General features: G+C 50.5%; 8 protein-coding genes across 8 annotated transcripts; 3 read left to right on the top strand and 5 right to left on the bottom strand.

The window, feature by feature from the left end:
• Positions 1-1,648: 1,648 nt before the first annotated feature.
• Positions 1,649-3,979, bottom strand: C8Q69DRAFT_193439 (hypothetical protein). Its single transcript, XM_028626003.1, has one exon. It carries the CDS (start codon positions 3,765-3,767, stop codon positions 1,728-1,730), a length of 2,040 nt encoding a protein of 679 aa, XP_028480886.1. The 5' UTR covers positions 3,768-3,979; the 3' UTR covers positions 1,649-1,727.
• Positions 3,980-4,598: 619 nt separating this feature from the next.
• C8Q69DRAFT_193437 (2-oxoisovalerate dehydrogenase) lies at positions 4,599-6,235 on the bottom strand. The gene is made up of 3 exons (XM_028626002.1): positions 5,503-6,235; positions 4,843-5,408; positions 4,599-4,789 (listed from the first exon to the last, which is right to left on the bottom strand). The coding sequence occupies exons 1-3, from the start codon at positions 6,075-6,077 to the stop codon at positions 4,752-4,754; spliced, it is 1,179 nt and encodes a 392-aa protein (XP_028480885.1). The 5' UTR covers positions 6,078-6,235; the 3' UTR covers positions 4,599-4,751.
• Positions 6,236-6,366: 131 nt separating this feature from the next.
• Positions 6,367-9,343, top strand: C8Q69DRAFT_483608 (hypothetical protein). Its single transcript, XM_028631725.1, has 4 exons — positions 6,367-6,886; positions 6,949-7,162; positions 7,213-7,882; positions 7,937-9,343. The coding sequence occupies exons 1-4, from the start codon at positions 6,629-6,631 to the stop codon at positions 9,000-9,002; spliced, it is 2,208 nt and encodes a 735-aa protein (XP_028480884.1). The 5' UTR covers positions 6,367-6,628; the 3' UTR covers positions 9,003-9,343.
• Positions 9,344-9,487: 144 nt separating this feature from the next.
• Positions 9,488-11,681, bottom strand: C8Q69DRAFT_483607 (putative C2H2 finger domain protein). The gene is made up of 3 exons (XM_028631724.1): positions 11,279-11,681; positions 9,964-11,221; positions 9,488-9,906 (listed from the first exon to the last, which is right to left on the bottom strand). The coding sequence occupies exons 1-3, from the start codon at positions 11,410-11,412 to the stop codon at positions 9,889-9,891; spliced, it is 1,410 nt and encodes a 469-aa protein (XP_028480883.1). The 5' UTR covers positions 11,413-11,681; the 3' UTR covers positions 9,488-9,888.
• Positions 11,682-11,869: 188 nt separating this feature from the next.
• C8Q69DRAFT_483603 (hypothetical protein) lies at positions 11,870-16,695 on the top strand. Its single transcript, XM_028631723.1, has 3 exons — positions 11,870-12,184; positions 12,259-16,051; positions 16,120-16,695. The coding sequence occupies exons 1-3, from the start codon at positions 11,976-11,978 to the stop codon at positions 16,240-16,242; spliced, it is 4,125 nt and encodes a 1,374-aa protein (XP_028480882.1). The 5' UTR covers positions 11,870-11,975; the 3' UTR covers positions 16,243-16,695.
• On the bottom strand, positions 16,696-17,973 carry C8Q69DRAFT_483602 (aspergillopepsin). The gene has a single exon (XM_028631722.1). It carries the CDS (start codon positions 17,813-17,815, stop codon positions 17,018-17,020), a length of 798 nt encoding a protein of 265 aa, XP_028480881.1. The 5' UTR covers positions 17,816-17,973; the 3' UTR covers positions 16,696-17,017.
• Positions 17,974-20,404: 2,431 nt separating this feature from the next.
• On the bottom strand, positions 20,405-22,536 carry C8Q69DRAFT_448712 (putative siderophore iron transporter; the record flags this gene model as incomplete). Its single annotated transcript, XM_028629305.1, has 6 exons — positions 20,405-20,963; positions 21,019-21,141; positions 21,192-21,444; positions 21,493-21,838; positions 21,898-22,216; positions 22,268-22,536. The coding sequence occupies 6 exons, from the start codon at positions 22,534-22,536 to the stop codon at positions 20,405-20,407; spliced, it is 1,869 nt and encodes a 622-aa protein (XP_028480880.1).
• A 933-nt stretch (positions 22,537-23,469) lies between these two features.
• C8Q69DRAFT_193210 (ASST-domain-containing protein) lies at positions 23,470-25,644 on the top strand. Its single transcript, XM_028626000.1, has 2 exons — positions 23,470-24,536; positions 24,599-25,644. The coding sequence occupies exons 1-2, from the start codon at positions 23,685-23,687 to the stop codon at positions 25,274-25,276; spliced, it is 1,530 nt and encodes a 509-aa protein (XP_028480879.1). The 5' UTR covers positions 23,470-23,684; the 3' UTR covers positions 25,277-25,644.
• The last annotated feature ends 68 nt before the right edge of the window (positions 25,645-25,712 follow it).

Here is a 25,712-nt window from a genome sequence, read left to right as displayed (position 1 = left end):
TTCTTCGGACCAGCCGGTGAGAAGTCGAGCTTTTTCAAATGAGAGACGGACAATGACGATAGTCCTGAAAGAGCGTGCTTTGTTCGGTTTGGTGTTGTAATATCAGACAGTCATCCTGGTCCAATCACCCATCTCGGTCGCCCGTAAGCTGTTATATCTCAGATGTGCGGTACACTCCCACCCAAGGCCCTTTTTTTCTTCTCCCCTCGAGCTGTTTTTGGTCTCCTGTACAAAGGAACACACGGACACAAGAGGATATAGAAGAACAATTCGACGGACCAGCCCGAATGCTCTAGAGTAGGGTTGAGTGAGCCGTGCTGCTGCTATGCTATTATAGCTCGAGTGGTTGGCGCTCGGGAATGCCAAGAAATAGGGGTTGGAGGAGGGTCCGATGGGTCAGTGAACTGGTTCAACTGCGGGGGTGGGATAAGAGCGTGTAAAGAATGCTGGTAAACGACGAATCGAGCATTCGAGGGAGTGGCACGATGCAAAGCATCCGCAGAGCAATCAAACACGCAGGAATGCCGACGAACAGGGCAGGAGAAGATACAGAGCGAAGAAGAACGAAGAAGAGACGCGGACGAGAGGGAATAATGGATGGTGTTGCCCGCGAGGCTGAAACCAGCCCAAACCGAAGCGGCTAAGCCAGGAACGCTCCTCTTCAGGGCCCTTGCTTGGACTCTTGGAGTCACTGAAAGGGGCGAGCGATCGGTCTAGAAAGATAAAGCACCATCAACGGCGTGGTCCCAGCTTGGACTTCGATCAACAACACGACTGGCTCTCGATCGACGGCGGCTTATCTGATACTACCGGTAGTATCACGGACTAGTCACGCCCACTGCTCGATGGTCGCGCCATCAAGAGAAGAGGATGGGAGGGTGACCTGTCACTGAAACTGCACTGCACGACCAAGCCGTTTCACATCTTCTCCTTCTAATGGACTGTTTTTCAACCTCATCAACGACTACCTAGATATACAGCGTCCTAGTACTCACCGTGCGACTCGACTGCTCCAGGAAGAACGCCGACCCGCACAGATAAACTGTCCACAGGGAATTACAAGAAGAATTACCCGATAATGGATACTGCACACAAAGTGTTCTAGAGTACAGCTAAATGACTAGCGTCCCCAACGCATCCACTGTTCTGATTGTTACAATAAGTTATTCTCATGAACTAAATGTTCTCTTCCTCACATTACCTATTATCAATTTCTCAAACAGATTGACCGGATTGATTGATTTCCCTATACGATGCATGAATTTATGGCGCGGAAAGAAAAGAAAGTGCCTTTCATTGGTCATGACGGTCGTCAGTCATGTCATCAGACTTGATCTTGTACAAAAGAAAATTTGACGGGCACCGTCTGCTCTACCAGCGAGTTTCGGGCCAACGCCAATACAAAAAAAAAAGAAAAAAAGAAAAAAGATACCGAGTGCATCTTTACCCCCTCCCGGTGTCTGTACAAAGAAAGCCAATCGATGGGCCCTTGAACTCGCGAGTTGGTCCACATCGATACAAGAATAAAGCAACACCGACAAGGCCCAACGCCCTGCCTCCAAGGTTTTGATTCCAGTATTCCTCCCCACCCTGAGATCTTCCATCCGGAGGTTATGATCCGGGGCCCTGTCCGAATCGACCACGGCGATCTAGGAATTCACCTAGATTTGCGCGTAGGAATAGGATCGACCCCACGAGAATCATAAGCCAGCTCGTCTTGCCCGGCCTCATTTAGAGGTCCGTCGACGACCAAGAGCCGACTCCGCATTGGAAAGAGAAATCCGGAGCTTCCGGTTCTCTTCTTGTAGCTCCTGGAGCTGCTTGTGCCAGCGGAGTTGGTCGTTGGTTCGAGCGGCCTTCTCCTCCTTCAGGTCCTTCCCCAGCTTGTCGGCCACAGCCTTCAGCCGCGTATCCGTCAGTCCCTCGCGGGACTTCTTCCGAAGCTCCTCGACTTCGTGCTCGAGGGCTTGGATTTTGACGTCCCGGTCTTCGAGGGCAGTTTTGATGCTGCCTCGGACTAGGGTCGAGGACGGATTGGCTGCCTTGCGTTCGGGGATGGATTGGCTGCTCCCGAAGGAGACCCCGAAACGAGCCAGATCAAGCTGGAGGTTTTCGACCTCCTCTTTCAGATTCTGGGCCTGTTGCTGGCCCGTCTGCGCATCCAAGAGCGCCTTCTTGAGTTGCCGACGGAGCTCCTCCCGCTCCGCCTGGAATGCCATGGTGGCAGATGCCTTCGCCTGGGACATGGCGTCGGCAACCGCCTTTTCTTGACCAGCGCGGCATTGCTCTTCGAAGGCGCTCTGGACCGCCTGGAAATGCTGGCTGAGAGCCCGTTCCCTCTCCTGTGCAGCCTCTATGGCGCGCACCCACTGCTTGTACGCCTCGTCCGCGATCTGCTTAGTCGACTCCAGCTCTCTCTGGAGGGCGATGACCCGTGCCGCGGCGTCATCTCGCTCCTGCCTGACTGATTCCAGGATAGAGAGTCTCTCGACCATATTGTCGTATGACAACCTGAGGTTGTCGTACTGGGAGGTGAGATCGGTAATCTTGGCGGCGGCAAGTGTTTGGACTTCCCGGGAAGCCTTCTCAGCTGTGTCCTGGGTCTCTTGCAGACGCTTCTCTGTGGCTGCCAGTTGCTCTGCCTGGGCCTGGAGAGTGTTCCTGAGTGAGCCAAGCTCACTGTTGGCGCTGTCGACGCCCTCCTGGCTGTTGGCGAGCTGCTGCGTGAGTCGCGCCACTTGGTCGGTCAGCGTCTGTACCGCGTCGTCTTGGGCCTTGGACAGGCGCTCTTCGAGCCAATTTACATTGGTTCGGAGCCCTGCGTTGATCTTGACAAGAGACATCCAGGACGCGTCTGCCTTGTTGGCTTTGTCGAGCATTGCCGCGTATTTGACATTGGCATGGGTCAGCCGGTCATATGCCGTCTTCAATTCTCGATTCAACTGGGCCACCTGGACCCCGAGTTTATACTTGGCGGACCGCAGAGCAGAAATCTCTGCGGCCCGTACCGCATACAGACTCGGTTCGATGGCTGTTGAAGCAGAGGGGTTTGGCTTGGCTGTCCAGACAGAATGGAACAGGGAGAAGAGACAGGCGAGGCAGAAAACGACAAAGGCCAAAGCAGGCGTCGACATGAGGGAGTTCTCCATGAAGCTGATTACGGCATTGGCGATGTCCTGCAGGCAAGCCTGCAACTCGAGACCAGCTTCTTCCCCGAAGCAAAACGAAGTCTCCATCCGCTGTCGGCGGGTCCAGTATGGAAGGCTGTCGTACGTGGAATAAATTTCCATGCAACGTAGCGACAGTTCTGCATGCTTTGACAAGATACCCTCACTCAGCCCACAGGCGTAATACGCCAAGTACAGGGCGAGGGGATATATGCAGACGCAGACGAACAAACCACAAAGAACCCGCAAGATTGGCGGCACGTGGGACGGGGGAAGGACAAAGTTATACATCGCGGCGATTGCCCGCACGCATGTTGTCTGCTCCAGTCTCATTCGTAGCCTGGTAACCAGGCTTTCGAATTTGATGGTAAGCTGCGTGTCGCGACGAATCGAGGCCAGTTCCGACACCGTGATCATGACGCAGTCCAACGAGAGCAGCGTCGGCCCAAGAAAGGCGAATTTGACCACTTTGGCCACGATGTGGGCGAGTGGCAGGAGGTTTTGGATGTACTCCGAAAACCTCCAACAGAGGCACCCAAGAAAGAGGAGCCCCTGGATTGTCACGCCCACATCATCCCAGGTCATTGAGCCAGACTTCATTGTGACCTTCAGATAAACGCGCTCTCAATAGAAGTGGACGGTTGTAAAGGATAAAATAGCGATGAAGGGAGCAGGAGCCCTCCTCACGTCCTGGCCACTTCACGGCACGCTTGAACCCCTGATGACGAGGGGAGTGAGGAAAAGGACGTAGAGAGAAGAGAAGAACCGAGAAGAAGTAGAGGAGAGTTGTCAGAAACGAAGAGAGTAGGTTTCGATATGTCGGAGTAAAGATGAGCGAGAAGATCAAGAAGTAGAGGAGAGCTGTCAGATACGAAGAGAGTAGGTTTCGATACGTTTGAGTAAAGTTGCATGTAAATGGAGAAGAGTAGAGGATAAGGAGGAACACTCTGAGAGATGTGAATTTATCCGAGAGTCAGCCCATTCAGGACGTGAAAGTGAATGGTTGCCAGGAGGGGACTCGTATTCACTTCACTGTTTTCAATCTCGAGTGCAGAATGCTTTGTTGCAACCCTGGGGAGCACTCTGGGAGAATGTGTTGGTCAAGGCTGCAAGCTAGCTGGATGCTGTTACAAAACGGCAGCTCCCTATAATTAGGGCCTAGAGTGTCTTTGTTTTGGGGTACTAGGATACGGATTATAGTGTCGGAAGGGGGGCAACATGCTTGGATAAAGTGATTCATGATATCAGAGCTCGCCATATTCTTGTATCTACGTGACATGGCACATGCCGCTGGGACAGCTGAGATAGTCCCACAAATACAACAGAACAAACAGAAAATATTTCTCTATGCAGCGGGTGGAACACCAGACCCAGCGAGAACATCGCTACTCGTAGCAGAGGCAGTGCAGAGCATATGTTTCCTCGCCGAGCGTCCCTGACAGGGGAATAAGGAGGTAAAAGAGCAAGTCCTTCTCCTGCACAAAGACGCCCGTTATCTCTGGCTCCCAATCGAAACATTTGGTCGACTCAGTCCTTCCTCTATGGAATCAACACCAGAGGCACCGCTGGATCAAGCACACAGCTTCAGTACTCGAGCGTCTGCTTGATGGCGTCGTATATTCCTAGAGAATGTCAGATATCCATCACCAGAGCCGGAAGGGAAAAGCTAACTTACGTGCCACATCAGGTAGAATAAACCGCTCATAAGACAGTCCCGTATGAGTACTCCACCCAGCGACACGCTTTACTGGAGCCTCCAGACGGAGAAACGCACCATCCTGAATGGTGGCTGCAACTTCGGAACCGACACCATAATTGACCATACTCTCATGGACCACGATCGCTCTCCCTGTCTTTCTCACACTGTTGAGAACGGTCTGTCGGTCCCAGGGATAGATGGTTCGTAGATCTATAAGTTCGATTTCCACGCCGTTCATGGCCTTCTCTGCCGCTGCAATTGCCGCGGAACAGTGGTAGAGGGGCTGACCGTAAGAGATGATCGTTAGATCTTTCCCAGGCTTGAGCACTTCCGCTTTGCTAAGAGGGATAGTATAGGACTCGTTCGGAACATGTTCGACGGCCGCTCGGTACAGGATCTTGGGCTCCATAAAGATTACAGGATCATTACACTCAAAGATTGCCGATAGTAGAAGCCCCTTTGCTTGAGTGGGCGATCGCGGTATGACGACGCGCACGCCAGGAACATGGGCAAACAGGGATTCTGGAGATTGTGAGTGGTACCTAAGAACGAAACGTTAGGGACGTCATTCATAAAACTGCAGTTATATATATATGTATGTTGTCTCCACGAGTGGGTTGATCTGGGGTTTCATACAGAGCACCATGTCCCACCGCACCGCAAGGTGTTCTAATCACTAGGCCTCCTGCATTGGAACCAGTCGAGCCCTCGCGATACCTGAACTTGGCGGCCTCGTTGACTATCTGGTCGAACGCGGGGAAGATATAATCCGCGAACTGGATCTCCGCCACAGGCTTCAATCCCTGTGCTGCTGCTCCAATGGCAAACCCCACAATGCCTTGCTCCGTCAACGGTGTGTTGAAGACTCTCTCCGACCCAAATTCCGTTTGAAGATCTACCGAACAACGAAAGACGCCGCCGAAAGCCACATCTTCCCCGAACAGAATAACCTGATCTGATGCCGACAGGGCGGTTCTAAGAGCGGAGTTGATTGCCTGATATAGGTTGAGTCGTTTACTTGTTGAATTCTGAGGTAGCTCTGGGGACATTGACAGCGATGAAGGCGTGTGATGAAGGAGAGGGGTCGCCTTGTAGTCTATAGGCAGATTGAGCCGTGCGGAGGGGGTGGGAGGCCCCGCGGAGTAGGGACGGCACTGCCATACGGATACTCTGCGTGGGAGACGGTGTGAAGCTGTACGAAGAAGGGACATAGTTCAACAGGCAGGGAGACGACAGGTAGATGAACCTGAAGAGCCCTGAGGAAGTGGGAGATAGATATTATTTATTATTATGGTATGCCTTCCCCAGATCAACCCCGGATCCGATACAGTTGCGGAACGCCGAGACTAACCGAGCTTCTTGATGCCTGGGGCAGCAGGACGTGAGGCCTTGAGGATCAGGCAAGAATATGTCGACACCTTAGGTACCTTTACTGCCTGAGGCTGCAAGCGCCCCCTTAGCGCACCCCGCTTCAGCCGCGCGTGCAGCCTCAGGATGCAATAATAATGGCGAGCTGCAAGTTCACCCCGTCCACCGACTCTTTTTTTTCGTGCTTCCCACGCCGAAACCCGCCTCTCTGCTGATTGTAAAGCTATCCATATCTGTTTTCTGACTTCAAGACTACTTCCTGGAGCCGCATTGGCGGATTTACATCTCCTTTCCTTCCGTCTCCCGGTCGTCATCACGTCATCGAGTAACTCTGGCCGCCTGTTTCTACATCGTCACAATGTCCGCTCAGTATTGAAAAGGATCACACATCGGGATGCACTCTTCCCACGTAAATCCGTACGTGACCCGAAGACCGGCCATACTAGGCCTGGCCAAGGTGCTTCTGATTGCGATTGCCCAACTACCGATTATCACTGCTGCTCCGACACCGTTCTCCGGGATCCTGTCGAAGCGAGAGGAAGACGCAAAACCATCCGACGACCCAGAATTATGGTTGTATCTGGTGGTCGCAGCAGCGCTAGTCCTTGCAGGCGGAGCGTTTGCTGGTCTGACTATTGCGTTGATGGGCCAGGTACGAGGTGCCCATCAGAGAGAACATCGCCAAGTGTTGCTAACAGGAGTAATCATGTATAGGATGAGATCTATCTTCAGGTCATCAAGACATCCGGAGAAGGGACAGAAAAGAAGAATGCGGCCAGCGTCCTGAGATTGTTGCAGAAGGGGAAGCATTGGGTGCTGGTGACGCTACTCCTTAGCAACGTCATCACCAACGAAACTCTCCCCATCATTCTCGACCGATCCTTAGGAGGCGGATGGCCCGCTGTGGTGGGCAGTACGGTTCTGATTGGTATGAAGGAAAGTTCGTCGATCATTTCGGTGGTGCTGATAGCCATGCAGTCATCTTCGGCGAGATTGTCCCTCAGTCAATATGCGTTCGATACGGCCTCCCCATCGGCGCTTGGATGGCCCCATGTGTCCTGATTCTGATGTATATAATGTCGCCTGTTGCATGGCCTGTCGCAAAACTGCTCGACTACCTGCTCGGGAAGGACCACGGAACCATCTACAAGAAGGCCGGCCTGAAGACGCTGGTGACTTTGCACAAGACCTTGGGAAAGGCTGGCGAACAGCTCAACTCAGACGAAGTCACCATCATTAGTGCCGTTCTTGATTTGAAAGACAAGTCAGTCGGGAGCATCATGACTCCTATGGAGGATGTTTTTACCATGTCGGCGGATGCTGTGCTGGACGAACCGACGATGGACCTGATTCTCTCCCAAGGATATTCTCGGATTCCCATACATGCCCCGGATAATCCGCAGAACTTTGTGGGTATGCTGCTGGTCAAGATGCTTATCACCTACGATCCCGAGGATTGCAAGATGGTGCGCGATTTCGCGCTGGCAACCCTCCCCGAGACTCGAGCCGAAACCAGTTGCCTGGACATTGTCAACTTCTTCCAGGAGGGTAAGTCGCACATGGTCTTGGTGTCGGAATACCCAGGAGAGGATCATGGAGCCCTTGGGGTGGTTACCTTGGAAGACGTGATCGAGGAGCTTATTGGAGAGTAAGTTTGGATACTAGCTGAGGAACTAGCCTTTCGTTGCTAACGAGTATGCAGGGAGATCATCGATGAATCTGATGTCTTCATAGATGTCCATAAGGCGATCAGACGTTTGAACCCAGCTCCGAAATCGCGGGTGCCGAAAGGTCGCATTGTGGAGGAACTCCCGTCACAGCAGGAACAAAACCTGATCGATTTAGGCGACAAGCAAGGGAAACCCTTGCCGAAAGACACCGAAAACGGGACTCCAGACCTCCCACGGCGTTCCAGTTCCGTGGAGGCACCGCAGCCGCGGTTTCTTATTAGAAGACAGACCGGGGATGCCACACATGAGACTGTTGCAAAGGTTGGCACGACAGACGAGATCAGGCAGCACCTCAAACACCTAGGGCCTTCCAATCTGGCGAGTAATCCTCGCCAGACTCGCTACCAGAGTGTGAAGATTAAGCCCGGTGCGTCTCCAACGCGATCTGGAGATTCTGCCCGACGTATGTCGGACGATCAGCCGAAGGCGCCAGCGTCCGTTCAATATCAAGGGGGGTCAAGTGCTGGAATCATCCAATCAGCGGGAATGGATGCAAAAGATGGTGTTCGGGCGCTCAAATCCGGATATGGTACTATGACAGATCTTCCGCGGGGCTCCAATGGCGCAATCAGCCAGGTTTCCAACGGTTCCCAGAGTGGTTACGTTAGATCCGCTCCAAATATCAACATCCCCGAAGTTGTAGAAGAGGTTGATGGAGATGATTCACGTGGTTCTCAGAACAGTAGACCTGTGAGCTCTGGATCTGGCCCTTCCTCCGACCAACTCCGACCCAATTATCAGTGCCATGGCCCTGCCAGGAGTGGCAGCATTACAGAACAAGTTGTCGATGTCAACGGCATTAAGAAGGTCATTCTTCAAACCAACAGCGATGCTTTTTCTGATACCGAAAGACCACACGAAACGCATAGTGGCCCGAACGGAAACAGAACGAACAGCCATAGAGAACCAGACGAGTCCGATGGCGCTTCCCATGTGTCGGGACAAACGGTCTCGAAGAAGCGTCGCCGTAGAAAGAAGCGCAACACACAATCCAAGCATTCTGGTGATGGAGAACGGCAGCCGCTCTTAGACCAATAACCTGAGCATATTGGCTTTCCATGAGTGGGGGACTGTACGTTAAGCTGTTTCAGCCTTGATTCTTGAAAGTAATCTGTTGTTGCCCGACGTTAAGGATATACCTGTCACAGGGCATGTATACTTCTTCTACCGTGATGTATCCTGTTTAGCATGACATCCTCATTGTGCTTTTTCATTCTTACATTCGCTCCGTAGCGGGGTTCGCCGTGGGACAAGCTTGCTGCTCAAATCTTTCCCTTCATATGTAGGATATCCCATTGGCGTTGTATCATTCCGCAAAATTATGCATAGAATAGACACAGCTTACAGCGTCAAACCATTTTTACCATTCATGAACCGATCGACTCAAGGAGTGTGTTTCCACTTCCTCAGCGTAGTTTTGGTGAAGTCTACTATTGATAGTATGTATTAACATATCTGGCAATCTTAACAGAGATACTAGGAACCACACGATCCGAGACCCTTGATCTGGACGGGTTTGTTCTCTGGATACTAGGGAACTCTAGAGATGAAGCGTAGCACATGAGATGGGCGAGCTCCATATATCTGATCGAGCTCACGGTTATTTCTTTACCTCAAAGGTCCATTATTACATGGAGGCAGTACTCTGAAATAAGAAATGATCATATATCCATGCTGTCATTAATGGATCCCTTATTGGTTGAGGGGAACCCCTGATTGAATTTGAGGTTCGATAACAGATCATGTATCCCGGCCGAATATCTACATCTTAAACGTCGTCTCATATAACTAGATGGAAGGAGAATAATGACCACTGCGTTAGGCTAGACCTCGCAAACCTATAAAAACCGACCGAGAAGTACTTTTCAGAAAGCAAGACCAACAGAGTGATACCACCAAGGAGGGGTCTCAAATTGTGAGACAATCACTGTAGCAGAGGATCCTGTAGAAAGCCGTTAGCGATTGCTGGAATCATCGATCAAATGACGAGTAGACTTACCCGGAAGTGTTTCTGGGAATTAGCGGCCTTGTTGACCTTGGCAGTATAGCGTAATTCTTGCCGTAACGCACGAGTACGCTGTCTGCGTTCTTCAGTTAGGGCTTCACGTTTCTGAGTGTCTGTGGCACCGATCATTCCCATGCCGCCATTCGCGCGGCTGATAACAGCACGGTTGCGGTTCCGTCCGCGCTCGGTCTCCTCGGGTTCTTCAGCACTACCATTCTCGATGGCCAGCTGGCGAGCTGTGCGCTCCTCTGCGCTGGGGTAGCTGTGCAAGTTCTGGCGGTAGTACTTGGCCAAGGAACGGTGACCAACGCTCCGCCCCGATGGCAGGTGCAGCTCGAAGTCGGATTCATATATAGCAAGAGGCTGTGCTCGAGAACTCTTTTCCTGTGGCGCTCCGTCGGCATCATCAAGTGACGACGCAGAACTTTCGGTCTCCCAGCCATCCTCAGCAGCATTCGATCCATTCAACTTCACTCCACCCATGGCAGGGCCTTCAGTGCCACTGGACTCGCCCTCATCATCCGAGTAGGTGCTTGTAAAATCGTAGAACTGACCGATCTCGATCTGTTCCTCTTCCGTCTCAAAGGCGATCATACAGTGGCCCTTGTCGCGCATGTGAGTTCGTACACCGGCAGCCGTGCTGCGGATGGCATGGCAGTATAAGCACTCATTGTCCTCAGTGATCTTACGGTACAGGTAGCGCATGAGACCTTCCGGATCAACGAGGTAATCTTTCTCCGGGACGAACATGCCATGGGCCTTCAACATATGGTCTGCATTTGCCATCAGGTCGGAACATTCAATTGGACAGAAAAGACAGCGAGAAACGCTGAACCCCTTATCCGCCTCTGCGTCCTCCTCGTCCTCTTGTTCATCCTCTTCGTCGATAGTCGTCGTCTTCAAGCCACTAGCCAACTTGTCCACATCGGTGTCTGCATCGGAACTCTTCTCAGCGGAAGTAGTTCGGTTGATGGGCTCTCCTAGTGAAAAGGCGGAGCTCATGACAGACGCCGTCTCGTCGGCATCCTTGTTCTTCATTCGAGATTCCCGGAGCTTATGTTTTGAGCTCTTCACATGATTCTGGTATGAGTTCTCGCTGTAGAATGTTTTCTGACAGGCAGCACATGTTTTCTCGTAAGAGGCTCTGGCAGCGGCAGCGGAGGAGGTGGCTTTGGCTGTTAGGACCTTCTCCGTAAAGACTTCTTGAGGAACAGGAGGCAGTGAAGCGACACGGCGCTTCATGTTGTAGAGACTAGAGTAGGCTCTGTTAGCGACTTGCTTTCCTTACAGTGAGTCGTTGGAAACTTACTGCCAGTCTCTGCGCATATGGTCCCGCTGTGCATCGCTGCTGCGGAATGCTACCAGACATGTATTGCATGTATATGGCACATTCGAATAGGCGCCATCAGCCTGGCCCAGAACCTGTGTCGTCAAGGTCGCCATGGTTGTCGTGGAACGCTTCTCAAGAAAGAAGCGGGATGGAGGGGTGGTGGCGGTTATCGATACCGCAAAAGTATCCAAGCGGTCGCTGTGTGCAACTGGCAGTTGAGGAGGGATGTCTTCAGCGCCCTCCGTCGACTTGGCCGATAGAATAAGAGATGGGAAGAGACTATGAAGGAATAGACTAGGGAACAGGAAATGAAATTGAGCTCTGCAGATTTGATAATTCAACAATAATCATAGTTACTAAAATATCGTCTTTTCGACCGTCTGACTAAAAGAAGAGCAAAACGAGCAAACTGTGAAGTCACTTGACTTTTCGGGTTGTGGCGATGATGTCCACATGCAGTTTAGCGTGTTCACTCAATACACTAACCCATAGCGGCTAGACTGAAACCGGCACCTGAGGCGGTGAGGCTTACCGTGGCGGAGGCTGAAGCTAAAAAGCGAACCCCGATGATATCAGCCATATCATCTCAGGAACGAAACACTGCCTGGAGAGACTGTCGAACGTCCTCTCTTGCGCCATCAAGAGCGTCCGGATATGAGTCATATCATAAATAGGCATGACGAGAATCCGCGGTGGCTCAGGGAGCCCTTCAGAGACAGCACGATCTTCTCACGGGGGTGACCGTCCATCTGGTCATCGGGCTAAGCTGCCGCCCAATGCGCCAGAAGTCATTATTCAGAACACCATCCATTTAACCGACAGCGAATATGTTCTGCCATGGCATAAAGAAGAGAGACGGAGGCAATTCAACCTGTTGGTCCGCAGGTAAGACGTGGAATTCAAGGGGAATGCATTCCGGCGCAGATGAACCCAGCTGCTGACATGGGGACACACACCAGGTACAAGAACCAGCTACTATACGGATGTCAAGATGCAAACTGCATGACCCCTACGTGTCTTAGTTATAGAAAAAGAGCGACGGAGGGCCCCTTTCGACGGTATACCGAATTAAGCGCACGCACGCTGGCCTGTTACTTGGCAAGCTTGGATAATGCGGAAAGTGGCCTTTGTCGTAACCCACCGCGTCTGCCATCCGACTTCCCACCAGCGGAGAGTCCGCGTCGTTCAAAAAGGCGGAGTAACCCTCAACTATCGACCGATCAGGCCGCGACTGGACATCCTGATCTGAGTTGCAGTGATTCGAAGGATGTCGGGTATGAGCCGCCACGATCGCATATAGACATCACCTCTACAGAGAATCGCAACGTTGAGACAAAAGAGAGGGCAGATGGAGAAGGCGGAGAGATGGCAGCTCGTCCGTCAGAAGAACAGAGGCAACACCAATATGCGTCGGAGGGTGATGGTTTAGGGGCGCAGAGGCTGAAGGATCCAAAGTCTTTCACACAAAATCTCTTCGACACAATCTCAGTGCGAATGGTCGAATGGCTTCCGCTACGACGCTCTCCCAGCACCGTTGAAGTGGTCGATCCGGTTGATTCGGTGAGAACCACGCGGCAGCCACGCAACAGGGACCTAGGAAAATCGGAAACGCCAAGTGGCAGAGGGAGTGCACGACAGCATGGGATTGAGCGTTCTGTTTCTGGTGAGCAAAAAAGTGTCTCTACAACTGGCATGGCTAGGAATGGTATACATCGCTCATCGTCGCGGTCGACGAGCGCCCAACCAACTGCAGTCGAGGTGAAACTACCGGGACAACCGGTCAAGAGACTCTCGTTTAACGATGTTGAACATTGGCGTCAAACCGCGCGGTCAACTGCAGACGATAAGAGTCGTCGTGATCTACAATCAAAGAAACTGTCGGTGAATACTCCCTCCAGTACAAAGGAAACCATTGGACTACCCTCTCCACCGGCGTTGCGGCATCGTTCTCAGAAACATAGGGGTGCGAATCCGGATGGCGCAAATTCGAATATGGAGGGGAAGAAAAAGGCCAACAGACGTGTATCATGGGACGGTTCAAAACTGTTGAAAGACTCCCCCAGGCGCAGGGTCAGAGCGCGAGACCTCCACCTGGACGATGACCTGGCTACGGCCTCTCGGGCAGGAGAGGATCCCCAAGCTAAGGTGCGACGTAGCCCCGAGCAACGCGATACCTTACTTTCGGTGCAGACGGTCGATCATCTCTCTAAGGAAATCGTGCAGGGCCTCAGCCAGATGATTGTGAGTGACGAGGATGACGCTGAGAGCTGGCAACTGGAAGTTAGTGCAATGGAAGCAAGTGGCAATTTAGACGAAGTCGATTGGAAATACGCCAAACCTGGCCAGCGCGAGGCTTTTTCGTTTGTTGCGCAAAGTGTCTTCTATAATTTGAGTAACCCGAAGCAAATCCTCCGATCCTTTCGGAAAAGAGAAGCGGATTCTTTGAAGAAAGAAGATGAGATTTTGAAAACGCGCCTGGATATCGAGCAGCTTGAGCTCACGTTCCGCCAGCTATTTCGCATCTGTCCCTGGGATATTGCTCTTCATAGTCTCTGGACTGCGCTGGAGAACGTCTTTGCGCCTCCGAAGGACCTTTCGACTCCTTCTAGGAGTCGGCGACAATCGGAAATTAGCTCCAGTTCAACAAATAACGGCACCCCGCCAGTCATCCCAGTCGGGTCACTGTCCTCGTCAAGTGAAGATCATATGTCTGACGCTGAAGCTGCTTACGTAGTAAGTGTGGCGCTTTTTGCATTGGTGAGCTCGCTTCCCGAACTGGATCCGCAGACTTGGCGGGACATAGTCCACATGCGTGCTGCTGGGACTGTTCTGCCTGATGCGGAGATTCAGAGGCTCTCTCCAGCAAGTCGTGCCTTGTTGGTAAATGTTACGGATAGACTCGAGCATGAACTTGCGCTCAGGCTCCTCAGTCGGCTAGTGCGTGCCCTCACGGCACGGCTGGCTTTCTACGAGATCTCGAAGGCTCGCCAGACGTATGGCCATGATTCTCCCAAGCTACGCAAGAACAGTGCCGTCGATATCATGCTGGAGATTTTACGAGAGCATCATACCGCGCTAGCCAGGACTGTGGGTAAGTCTGATGCTATTTCGCATCCTGCCCCGTCTCTCAGCGCTGCCTCCGTCATCGTTGAATGGCTGCGAATGCTCTTCCTCAAAGAATGGGATGGGAAGGCTGAAGTGTCCAAGTCCAGTGCTGCTGGCGGCGCCGTGCAGATTCTGGCATCCATGTATAAAGATCGTGAGCGACTGGGCCTTCTTGCGGATGACTTCCACACCGCGTTTCTATCTGAACGACTGGACCCGATGGAGATGCCCGTGGAGTGGCTCGGTACTCAGGCGAACAATAAGACCATGCACATTCTGTCGTACTCGTTCCTGTTCCCACCGCAAGCGCTGGTGATCTATTTCCGAGCTCTCAATTATGCCACAATGTCCAAATCTTACGAGGCAGCAATGACCGCAACTCGACATATTACCCAGACCGCATTCGGGCAAATACCGATCTATGACGATGTGGGCCTGTTGGCGAGACTGAGAACATCTATGTCCACTTATCTTGTCCTCGTGGTTCGACGAGATAATGTTCTCACTGATGCCCTGAACCAACTGTGGCGACGTGAAAAGCGCGAGCTCTTAAGACCACTAAAGGTCCAGATGGGAATGGACGAGGGAGAAGAAGGTGTGGATCATGGTGGTGTGCAACAGGAATTCTTCAGGGTTGTTATGGCGCAGGCGCTCGACCCAGCGTACGGTATGTTCACCATGGATAATCGGACGCGCATCTCGTGGTTTCAGCCTTGCTCACTGGAGCCTCTGTACAAATTCCAACTATTGGGTCTTCTTATGTCTCTTGCTATCTACAATGGTTTGACTCTCCCTGTCAACTTTCCAATTGCTTTATATCGAAAACTGCTTGGGTTGAAAGTAAAGCGCCTTGAGCATATCAGAGACGGCTGGCCTGAGCTTTCCAAAGGATTGGAAGAGCTTCTGAACTGGAAAGATGGTGATGTTGGCGATATCTTCATGCGAACCTACGAGTTCAGCTTTGATGCTTTTGGCACCGTGCACACGGTCGATATGGAAAAGATCCATCGTGACGCCTACTGGCCTATACTTGAAACGAGATCCAGCAAGGAGGATGCTAGGGGTGGTCTTCCTGGTTCACGCTTGGAAAGGAGACGGTACAGCGGCAATAAGCATCCTCTCTCAACGACGTTGAAGGATGAAGACCAAGAGATGCGCTTTCCCCATCAATCGTTCCGAACGGGGGTTCTCAAAGGTGCCGATTATGATATGCCATTGAAAAGCCCACTCCTGTCGCAACCTGAGGAGGCGCGCCTTGTGACGAATGAGAACCGACATCAGTTCGTCAAAGATTATGTTTTCTGGCTGACGGACAAGTCTATTCGCCCGCAGTATGAGGCTTTCGCGAGAGGGTTCTATACTTGCCTGGATCGCACTGCCCTATCGATCTTCACCCCCGAGGCTTTGAAGACAGTGGTCGAAGGAATTCAGGAGATCAATCTGGATCAACTAGAGCGTCATGTACGATATGATGGCGGTTTCACTGCGTCACATCGAGTGATCCGGGACTTCTGGCACGTCGTGAAACGTTTCTCTGCGGAAAAGAAGCGTAGGTTGTTGGAATTTGTTACAGCGAGTGACCGCGTTCCAGTGAATGGCATCGCAAGCATTATGTTTGTGATCCAGAAAAATGGTGTCGGTGATACTGTGAGTCCTCCCCTTTCTAATGATGCTATTCCTGTTGCTATTGTTCTTTTCGTACTAATGCCTTCTAGCGTCTTCCTACTAGCTTGACATGTTTTGGAAGATTATTGCTTCCAGAATATTCCTCCAGGAGTGTCTTGCAGGAGAAGCTAGAAAAGGCCCTTGAGAATGCTCGTGGGTTTGGTGTTGCATAGAAACCACCTTTTTCTTTCCTTCTAGCATTCAACTCAGGTTTTTGAGCGATATCAGTGGCGTTCTGGATGGCTTAGGAGAGCCTAGGCAGAGAAAGGAATCGGTATTCATTATCCTTCTCAATAAAGGGGGAATCCTCTTATCTATAGATATCATAGCGATTGATAGTAGTCCTGTTTTTATTGAAGCCTAACACTCGCGGAGTTGGCGAACGAGGTTTCCTGGCTAGTTACCGCCGTCTATATTTGGCATATGTCTTATATCAAAATGAGCTGTGTTGCACATACAAAAAGCCCTTGTCAAATAAAGTCGTCGGATACATTTTATCGAGGGCCAACGAGGTCATTTAGTTCTCTGCATATCGTGAAATTCATACCTTACAATTTCTGACGCCTACGATACATATTCGCTTCTTATGCCCTCTCTATGAATATGATGGATCCACCTCTGTACCTAATGGTATTCCAGCTTAAAACCCTAATGGGAATATATTCATGACTTAAAATAACATATATACTTTGCATCTACACCCACTGAATGGGGCCATTGCGCAGAAATGAACTACACCGAGAAGTAAAACATGTTTGACAGTATTTTCTCAAAGAGACAGAACTTAATCGAAACCCTTGCAGAGGGGCAGAGATTCATGCTTTGCCACATCAAATTACCCAGTAATTCAAACAATAGAAATAGGGATTTGACCTCTCTTCGAGTTTCTCGATCGTTGCTCATGTTGCAAGTATGTCCCCCAATGCTCAATAGGTGATCTGCACTTGATCACTCATAAGTAATAGTGACATCGCTTCCGGCGACAGAAACGGATGTCAAGACCCGGTTATTCTGCTCGATATCGAGGATGGTGGCACCAGAAGGACCGACTGTAGAACCATCATCCGTAGCAGTAGCACCAGAGAAAGTGACAGTTCCAAAATCAGCGAAGGGAACAAGAGAGCCGTTGGACTCGAAATCCTCCACGATCCACTCAGCGTTGTACTCGCAGAGCTCATCTGTCTCGCCGCTGAAGGTGTGGGTAACCGTCTGTCCAGTCGAGACATTTTCAACAGTAGCAGTGCCGGCGCTGGGGCTGCTCGCGTCAACTGTAACAGTGATGACATCGCCTGCCGAAATGGAGATACCGCTGAAATCGTAGGCATAGTCTGGGTACCATTCGTACCACGCGTCATATGAAACAGAGCTGCCCTGGACACAGAAGTCCACACCAGTTTGGAGGATGGAAGTGCTGCAGGTATCGCCATCGATACCAACCCAGGCAGAGGCGCAGTACTCTTCGTTTGATCTACCTCCCGAGGGAACAGATGGAGTCGGTACCGTGAACGTGCCTGTGACCTTCGTATAGCCGGTTCCAATCAGGACGGCACCGGCCCAGTTTGAGCTGTATTCAACATTTTTGGTACCATTGAAATGCAGCTGCTGGCCGTTGACAGCAGAAAGCGGCGGGCTAGTACGACGTCTCTCAGCCTGACGAGCTTCATTGCGAGCGTGCCGTTCAGTAGTGAGGGGTGCCGCAAGAGCAGTGCCTGCAATGAATAGACTGGTGACCGCGGTGAACTTCATTTTCGTGAGATCTAATGAAGCAGGCACTTCTTCATAGGGGGGGATATGAAGTTGAGAGGTTAAGAGTTTATCGAAAACCCGAGGGAATGTACGGGAATCTGCTGTGAAAAGGAAAAGACATAATGGGGAGAGGGGAGGCCAAATTTATAGCCTCTTCGGTCTACATATCCTTCTAGCACGGTACGATGCTTTTAGCTGTCGATAACAAAGCGGGTCATGCACTCTTGTTGTCATCTGGCCGTGGTGGTCGTCCCGCGTACAGCATTAAGCCTTGTGATCGCCAAGATTGCTCCAATATTTCGTGTACGTTATACCTTTGCAACAAGGACCCTGCTATTGAACATTTACTGGCTCTCTCTATCAGTTATTAGCTTACGGCCGGAATGGGTCGAATCTCCGGCGACCAGCAGTAGAGCGAGTCTGGCTCTGAGAGCGGGATATTGAAATGCCAGGGGAGGTTCCTGATTTGCCCTGGTTTCCCATCTATTGACCAGGTTGCTGCCAAATTATGTGATTATCCTCCTAATGGAGCTAATAGTATATGTCAAGATTTCTGCAGACCATCTACACGCATACAGCCACGGGAGGCGATGTAACGGAGGCTTAAATTAGATACCGCTTTTACACAACTTTAAACGGAGTCCCGAAGGGCACTAGATTCGGGGAAGCTGTGGCTAAAGCGAAAGGTTGGATTAGAACTGTTTACCACCAGGGAAACTGTGACAACCTAGATCCTATATAGTATGGAAAACGAAGGGGGTTAGTTATACTTCCCCGGCTTGGATATGTGCCATTGTATATGTACTTCATTCCAGAGATTGTCCCGCTCCGGTGTGAAATAATGCTATGTTTGTAATAATATGCTAGCAATGTGCCCTACTAACTAGAACAACCCCCTACTGAGTATCATTGCTATGCCCTGTTCCTTGACAACGAGGGGGACAAGAAATGGTTCTACCGTTTCCCCTCAGGTGGAGCTGTACAGTCTTCACCAACCAGCACCGTAGTGATATTCAGAATGGTCATCCTTATCTAGAGAGTACGACCCCTGTACTCGATCGACATCGAAGCGTCCGATGGTGTCACCCTCTATATCTAGAATAGTGTCTAGGCACTCAGGTATGTGCCCTCGAACCAATGAATGCCACCGAATCGACTCTAACGTCTCGAGAGACAAAACGGTTGCATAGATAACTGTTCATCCGCTAGCGGGATAGAGTCAGGTGGCAGATAAGACCAGGTGAGACGGCAGTAGTAAGGAAGAATCCTGCCCGTGATGTCTAGCCCAGGCGCCAGTGGAAGCCACACCGGGGTCTCAGATACAGACTGCGAAACGCAAAATCAGGGCGGAGTAATACAAGCTCATCAGATGAATTGTCAGGGAAAGTGTTCAATCCTCAAGGCTCACGGCCGCCCCACATGGGCTCAGATAACGACAATAATGGGGTATTATTGGCACATTGGATATTTATGCGTCTCAAGTCACGAGCGCAATCGCAGGAGTTGTAACAATAAACAGACGCAAAAGGAGCTGTCCTTATAGACTGTTGGAAGTGCGGTGCACATAAGCATATAACAGTCGGTTTGCATATCTCGATCACATCTTCGATTCGGCACCATCCGCAACAACATTGACGGGAACCCGCGTGGCGTCCACTAGACGGACAGTGTTATGCCCCTTCTACCTAGGTAGCTTACATGTCCGAGGAAACCCCGCATATCTTGCTCTGCGAAGCTCCGCCACCAGGTCGTAATTTTGCTTATCTTCGCTTGGCTTCCTTGGCTACACTAGGATCAGTGCATTAATCCCAGGTCGTATACTCCGGTTCTCAGTGAAGGTTTCGGATAAGAGAAGCAACACAAGATAGTGCGATCCAACTCTATTGTTATATTTCATGGGGTTTGAAACGGAATTATGTTGACAAAATAAGCACGTGGATTACGGGCTGATCTCAGCGACGGAGTACTTAAGAAGCTCGAGGTCTCGACGCAGATCCGGGCAATAACTACCGTAAGTACATACATACGCCCATCACCTGCCTGTAATAGTTAGCTTGAGCTTCGATCTACGGAGTATACTGTCACGACATCGCAAGCTTAGTTTAGCTCTTTTTTTTTTTCCGATTCTTTGGTTACATCGATTTTCGATGGTGTTCTAGACTCGACGTACTCATCGGAAATACATTTCACGGACCAACCGGAGCTCCGGTTTGGTCCCTCTATCCGTGTCGTATAGTTGACTGCGAGATTCCTAATCTGAAAATAGGTCCGTAGCCTGTGCGATTCGAAGAAGTCACTTGCTCCCCGCGGTGAGCAAGATTCATCAAAACCATTTTCGAAGCGGGATGCTCGCTATAGTCCTGACTTGAGCTGCTAAGATGCTTGGGTGAAGGAGACTTATCGAGCTCTAAAGCTCTGAGCTATCTAGGTAACTAGCTACTGCGCACTAAGCTCAGTGACCCTGATGCGGAAGGTGAAGGCGAATCGCCTCTTGGCTCGCTGGGGTCGAACTCATCACGGACATCTAAGGGAACCTGCATGGGCTTTAGCAAAGCTTATAACCATAGCACCAAAAGCTGTACGACTCTTTTAAGACAGGACCTTCCCCTTGATCTGTTTGACCTGCTTCAGCTGAATATCTTTCCACATGAGAACGGCGAAAAGTGCAAGAGGAAGGATAGATACGCCCGTGATGAGCATCCGGCGCTGCGCTACCCCATATGCCTTGATAGTGGCATCTCTGATTGGGTTGCCAATGGGATATTTCAGTGCAACCTTTAGTGATAGATATATTTCAGGGGCAAGTTGCTTGCTATTTGCCGGAAGATATTCCCTGAGCTTTTGCGGAACAGTGTTGGTCCATATAGCGCCGCAGATGGAAGAACCAATGCTTCCACCGATCTTTGCGGAAAGACCGACCATAGCGTAGGCAACAGCGATAGTGTCATGGCTCCCGGAAGCCATTGCTGCCATTTCTTCGCATATGACAAGAGTACCACCCGCGAATGCTTTGAAGATCTCACACATGATGACATAACCGATTGGGCTATTGGGGTACCGGAAACGGATCATGAGACCGGATCCTAAGAAGAGTAAGGGCATCGCGGCCAGGGCAACCCACTTTATTCTGCCGACTTTGCGTATGATTCTGCGATTAGAATTAGTCAATTCCCATGAAAAAATCTTTCAAAGGCGAGCCTTACAGTCCTAGAGGCACAGACCAGAAGCATGAGCCGATACTGTAGATATTCATAATATAGCCTGTGTCCTTTATAGTTGTATTGAACACAACCTGCAGGTATGAAGAGAAATATATATCCCAGGAGCTGGAACAATGAGTTAGGCGAGTTCGATGTTAAATCAAGGAGAAACCTACTAGAAGCTCACGTAAAGAACAAGGGAGAGAATGCAAGCGCCCAAAAGAGTCCTGTCAGCGAGCATCGCGAACGGAAGAAATGAAACAGGGGCACAGAAGCGCTCCCACAGCGCAAAGGCGACAAAACAGAAACCACCAACGATTATCATTACGATGATAGCAGGCGATTGCCACTTATGAGCCTTGGACGATGCCAAGGTCAACGGTAGGAGTACTAGAGTAAATGCTGCCGTAATCAATATTAATCCGACAGCTGGGGAGGTTAGCAAATGTTTTTATGTGACATGATGCATGAACCTACCGTCAAACTCGGTCAGGTAATACTTGGCTGATCGGAAATATGTGCGGCCGCTTCTCTCTCTCTTTTGAACCAGACCCATCTTCCGGGCTTTTCTGCGATTATACCACAACAGAATGAGGATTGGTGCTGCTACAACTGGAGTCAATATAACAAATGTACCGAATCCCCACCGGACAGCATTCTCGTCATAAAAGCGTTGAGCGGCAGCGGGGCCAGCAAAAGTAGTGGCAATGTAGGGGGTTGAAGCTATGCCCCAGACGAAGGCTCGGTTCAGGAGACCAGTCGTATCTGACAGAAAGACGTGTAGGACGTAGTCCATGCCATTGTATCCAACCCAGTACAGTACCTACACGAATCGTGAGCTGAGAATCAACAAAAGCTGACTGGTATAGAAGGGACGCCTACCTGCGCCGCTACATATGTCTCCACATTATGGCATGCTGCCATCATGATAAGACCTTGACATGTCAGTCCAGAATCCTGTGATGCATAGGAAGGAATCTCACCGAGGGTGCACAAAGCTACCATAACTGCAAATCCTTCTGGACGGCCCCAGACATCAATTATTTTGGCTATGGGCAATTTAGAGACCCCTCCAATGATACTTGTTAGGACTGATGTCGTCGAGAGCAGGGAGTGCCCCTCAAATGCGGAGTATACATAAGGTGAAAGACTGTTAGTAGTCTCCTGCTGCAATGAATTGATAAAGAAGACCAAGAAGGCACTAGCAGAGTCAGTGGCCTAAATGAAATTCGATGCGGAGAAGAGAACTTACAAGAGATATGCCGCAATAAGAGACTGAGTCGTCCATGCGTTCGTTAATGCTTCGACATCGCTGACACCATTATACGCGTGAGACGGAGTCGGTGCTGCAACGGGTGCAGAAGACTCCACGGCGTCTTTGGTGTCCTTCTGGCCGGTTGTTTGGGTACTGGTATCTTTCTCAATCACATTCTCTGTTTGGGTAATTCGTGAAGGACCAGACTGGTGCAAGTGGAACAGATTGGCCTTGTCATGCCACAAATGAGTAAGAGAGCGACCCATGACAGGCACGTTGATCGATTCAACGGAGCGTTGTTTACCATAAATCTCCACGAGAGCTCCTGCTTCGCTGCTGGCCCCTTTGTATTAGACGGGCTGATTTCCACATGCCATAGAGTGTGATAACTTTTCTGGCGAGACTAATATTCCATCGCTAGCTTGGGCACCGACCCTTGTCATGCTGTCTGCACTAGGGCGTCAGCTGCACCAAGCACATACTTACCTGGGAGACATAAGTAGAGTACTGTACATCCCGAGACAGGCGCAAGGTTCAGGAAGCGATCGGAAACCCTGATCAGATTAGATAAAGAATCTGACAGAAGAGCTTTTTTGACTGGGCGGGACAAGCCGACAAAATCATCAAGTGTCTCCTTCGTTACATGCTAAACTACCTCAAGTATGCACTGAGCCCCTGTATCTTGCCCTGTATATTGTTGTAGAGAATGTGATTCGTTGAAGCGGGTGCAACGTTGGCTGACCATGTTACCATGAACAGGCTTCTTCTCTGATCTTCATAGTACAAACTACTCCGTAGGGAGAGCCTCGCTGGCTGTTTGGTTCTTGGCGTAGGGAACCAAGAGTATCCTAATAGAGTAGGGAGTGGCATTTTGTCTTCCATCTCTTGGTGCCGTGGAGCCGGAGTTTCACGAAACGGTCCATTTGGACGCGGCTGAGAATTGGCGGCGCGCACTAAACTCCAGCATGTGGGGATGCGATCCATATCTATCTAATCTGATCTGATGGCCGATCCGAGACGTAAACCACTCTCCCAACACTTCAGTTTCGTATCCAACAACAGCCGGACTCTTGCCGGCCTTCCTTAACAACGGGACCAAGGCCGGTGTAATTGAATAATAGCCCCGCTTTGTACCTTTTCCTGAATTTCTTTTCTCTTCTTCACCTCCTTTTGAATTTGGCCCCCGCATACTCAGAACAAGATGGGACCAGATGACGGTAGTTGACGAGCGATGTCGGGCTCTCACTGGGATCAAGGAGGCAATTACTCGGCAAATTCTAGCCGGAGAGAGAATATACTTAAGTGCTGGACTGCTAATTCCGTTGAAACTTTGTGCGACCTGCCTTGCTGAGCGTTTTCCTGAGGGATTCTTGTGTTTTCAAGTGATCAAACACTCGCAGCTGCACGAGATTCCATGATGACTGGTCAGCTGTCCATTATTTCACTTTCAATTCTCTCAATTTGGTTTTTTTCAAGCCATGGCAAGGCCGACACTGTCTCTCCGTGGCAGTACCAGACGTTCAAGTCGGCCACGTACCAGCCTCCTAATATGACTATCGAGAAACATGGCCGAACAGAACCCGGCTTTCTCTTCTTCGACCAAACATGGGCCGGGACGGTGGATTATGCGCCATTGATCATGACGGATGAAAATGAACTGGTCTGGCAAGGACCCATGCCAGCTGAAGACAATACAATTTTCGGGCTTCGGCCGCAGACCTTCGAGGGAAAGCCAGTTCTTACGTACTGGAGAGGGACGGGGTATGGCGATCCTTTAGGCTTTGGATATGGAGTGATTTATCTTTTGGACCAGTCGTACGAGGAGATATACCGGGTAACTCTTGAGGATAGTTCCTTCGCGGTTGTGGAGAACCTGACCATTCCATCATGGATTGATCTCCACGAAAGCAAGCTGACAGACCGTGGATCAATCCTCGTAACTGCAGTAAACATGACCCAGTACGACCTTCGTTCTGTAGGAGGCGAAGAAGACGGCTGGATCGCCGACTCTCTCTTCTATGAGCTCGACGTCAAAACGAGCAGAGTTTTGTACCGCTGGAGCGCACTGGAACACGTGGACGAAATTCCTCTTGAGGGCTCTCTTCTGCCCATAGACGGACTTGGCAACAACAGAACTTATGCATGGGGCGCATTTCACATCAATTCGGTGGATTTCTTCGATGATGGTGCATATCTCATCTCCTCGCGGTATTATTGCTCGATCTACCGTATCAACCGAAATGGTACCGTTGACTGGGTTTTGAATGTAAGGGCAGTCTTTTTATCTTCAGCTATTTCGCAATATGTGCATACTGAGAGATTACATAGGGCAGGAGCGGCGGCGACTTCAAGCTTGGTCCTGGAGTAGATTTCTGCTACCAGCATGATGCTAGAATTCGACATACCTCAGAAGATGCCGTTATCATCAGCATGTTCAACAACGCCAATTCCCCAGTCGAGAACGGAACAAGTCCTTCGACTGGCCTCCTTCTCCGTCTTGACCTCAACACCCACGAGGCTACTCTTGAGCGAAAGTTGCTGGATTCTCGCGATGTGATCTATAGCGAGTCTCAGGGAAACTATCAACATCTGCCAGGGGGCCATACTCTGCTCGGGCACGGCCAGATCCCGAAGTTCAAGGAATACGACGCCAACGGGTCCTGCGTGATGACACTCCAGTTCGGTGAAAATAACGAAGTTTCGAGCTACCGAGGTTTCCGACTGCCCTGGATCGGGAAACCGAAGACGCCACCTAGCGTGTGGGCTTGCTCGTCCGGAAATAGCACGCACATCTATATGAGCTGGAATGGAGCCACGGAGCTCACAGGATGGAATGTCTATGGGGGGTCGAATGCTTCTCATCTCCAGCTTGTGGGCTCTGTCCCCAAGAAGGGTTTTGAGACGACCATAGTGATCGGTTCTGTCCGATACGTGCAGGTAGAGGGCAAAGAAGGTGCTCTAATGAGCAGAACTTCCTCCGTGGTTCCTGTCAATGCCACGTGCTGAGTGCATTTCCATTCTTCCCCATTCCCATAACTGACGGGAGATGCATGTCTGACACATAAATATATATTCCGTGCGACCGGACATCGTCGCTCACCATTCTGACACCGGACTTTCTGGTTGGAGACATCAGAAATGGGTGTGCGTTCGTTCTAGTTCTGCCTACCATATGCATGTGCTTAAATGCAAGCATTGCACTGGGGCTGAATATATTGGACCTTGCATGATGACATTGTACGTACGTCTTTGCCGCCACCATTTTTGCGCAGAAATGGTGGGATGGTTAAGTATGGGCGAGACCATAGTCAAACCTGCGTAAAACGTTAGTTACTGGCGATAAGTCTGCAAGCCAGATATACACTTATAATCAATCACCAGGAATATAAATCTATTCATCTTTGATCACATCGCATCTTTTTTTTTTTGCTTCACCACTAAG

The sequence above is a fragment of the Paecilomyces variotii genome (assembly GCF_004022145.1).
Source record: "Paecilomyces variotii strain CBS 101075 chromosome Unknown C8Q69scaffold_24, whole genome shotgun sequence".
Classification (NCBI taxonomy): Eukaryota; Fungi; Ascomycota; class Eurotiomycetes; order Eurotiales; family Thermoascaceae; genus Paecilomyces; species Paecilomyces variotii.
Note: the sequence above shows the minus strand (reverse complement) of the source record. Positions and strands in the feature narration are given on the sequence as shown.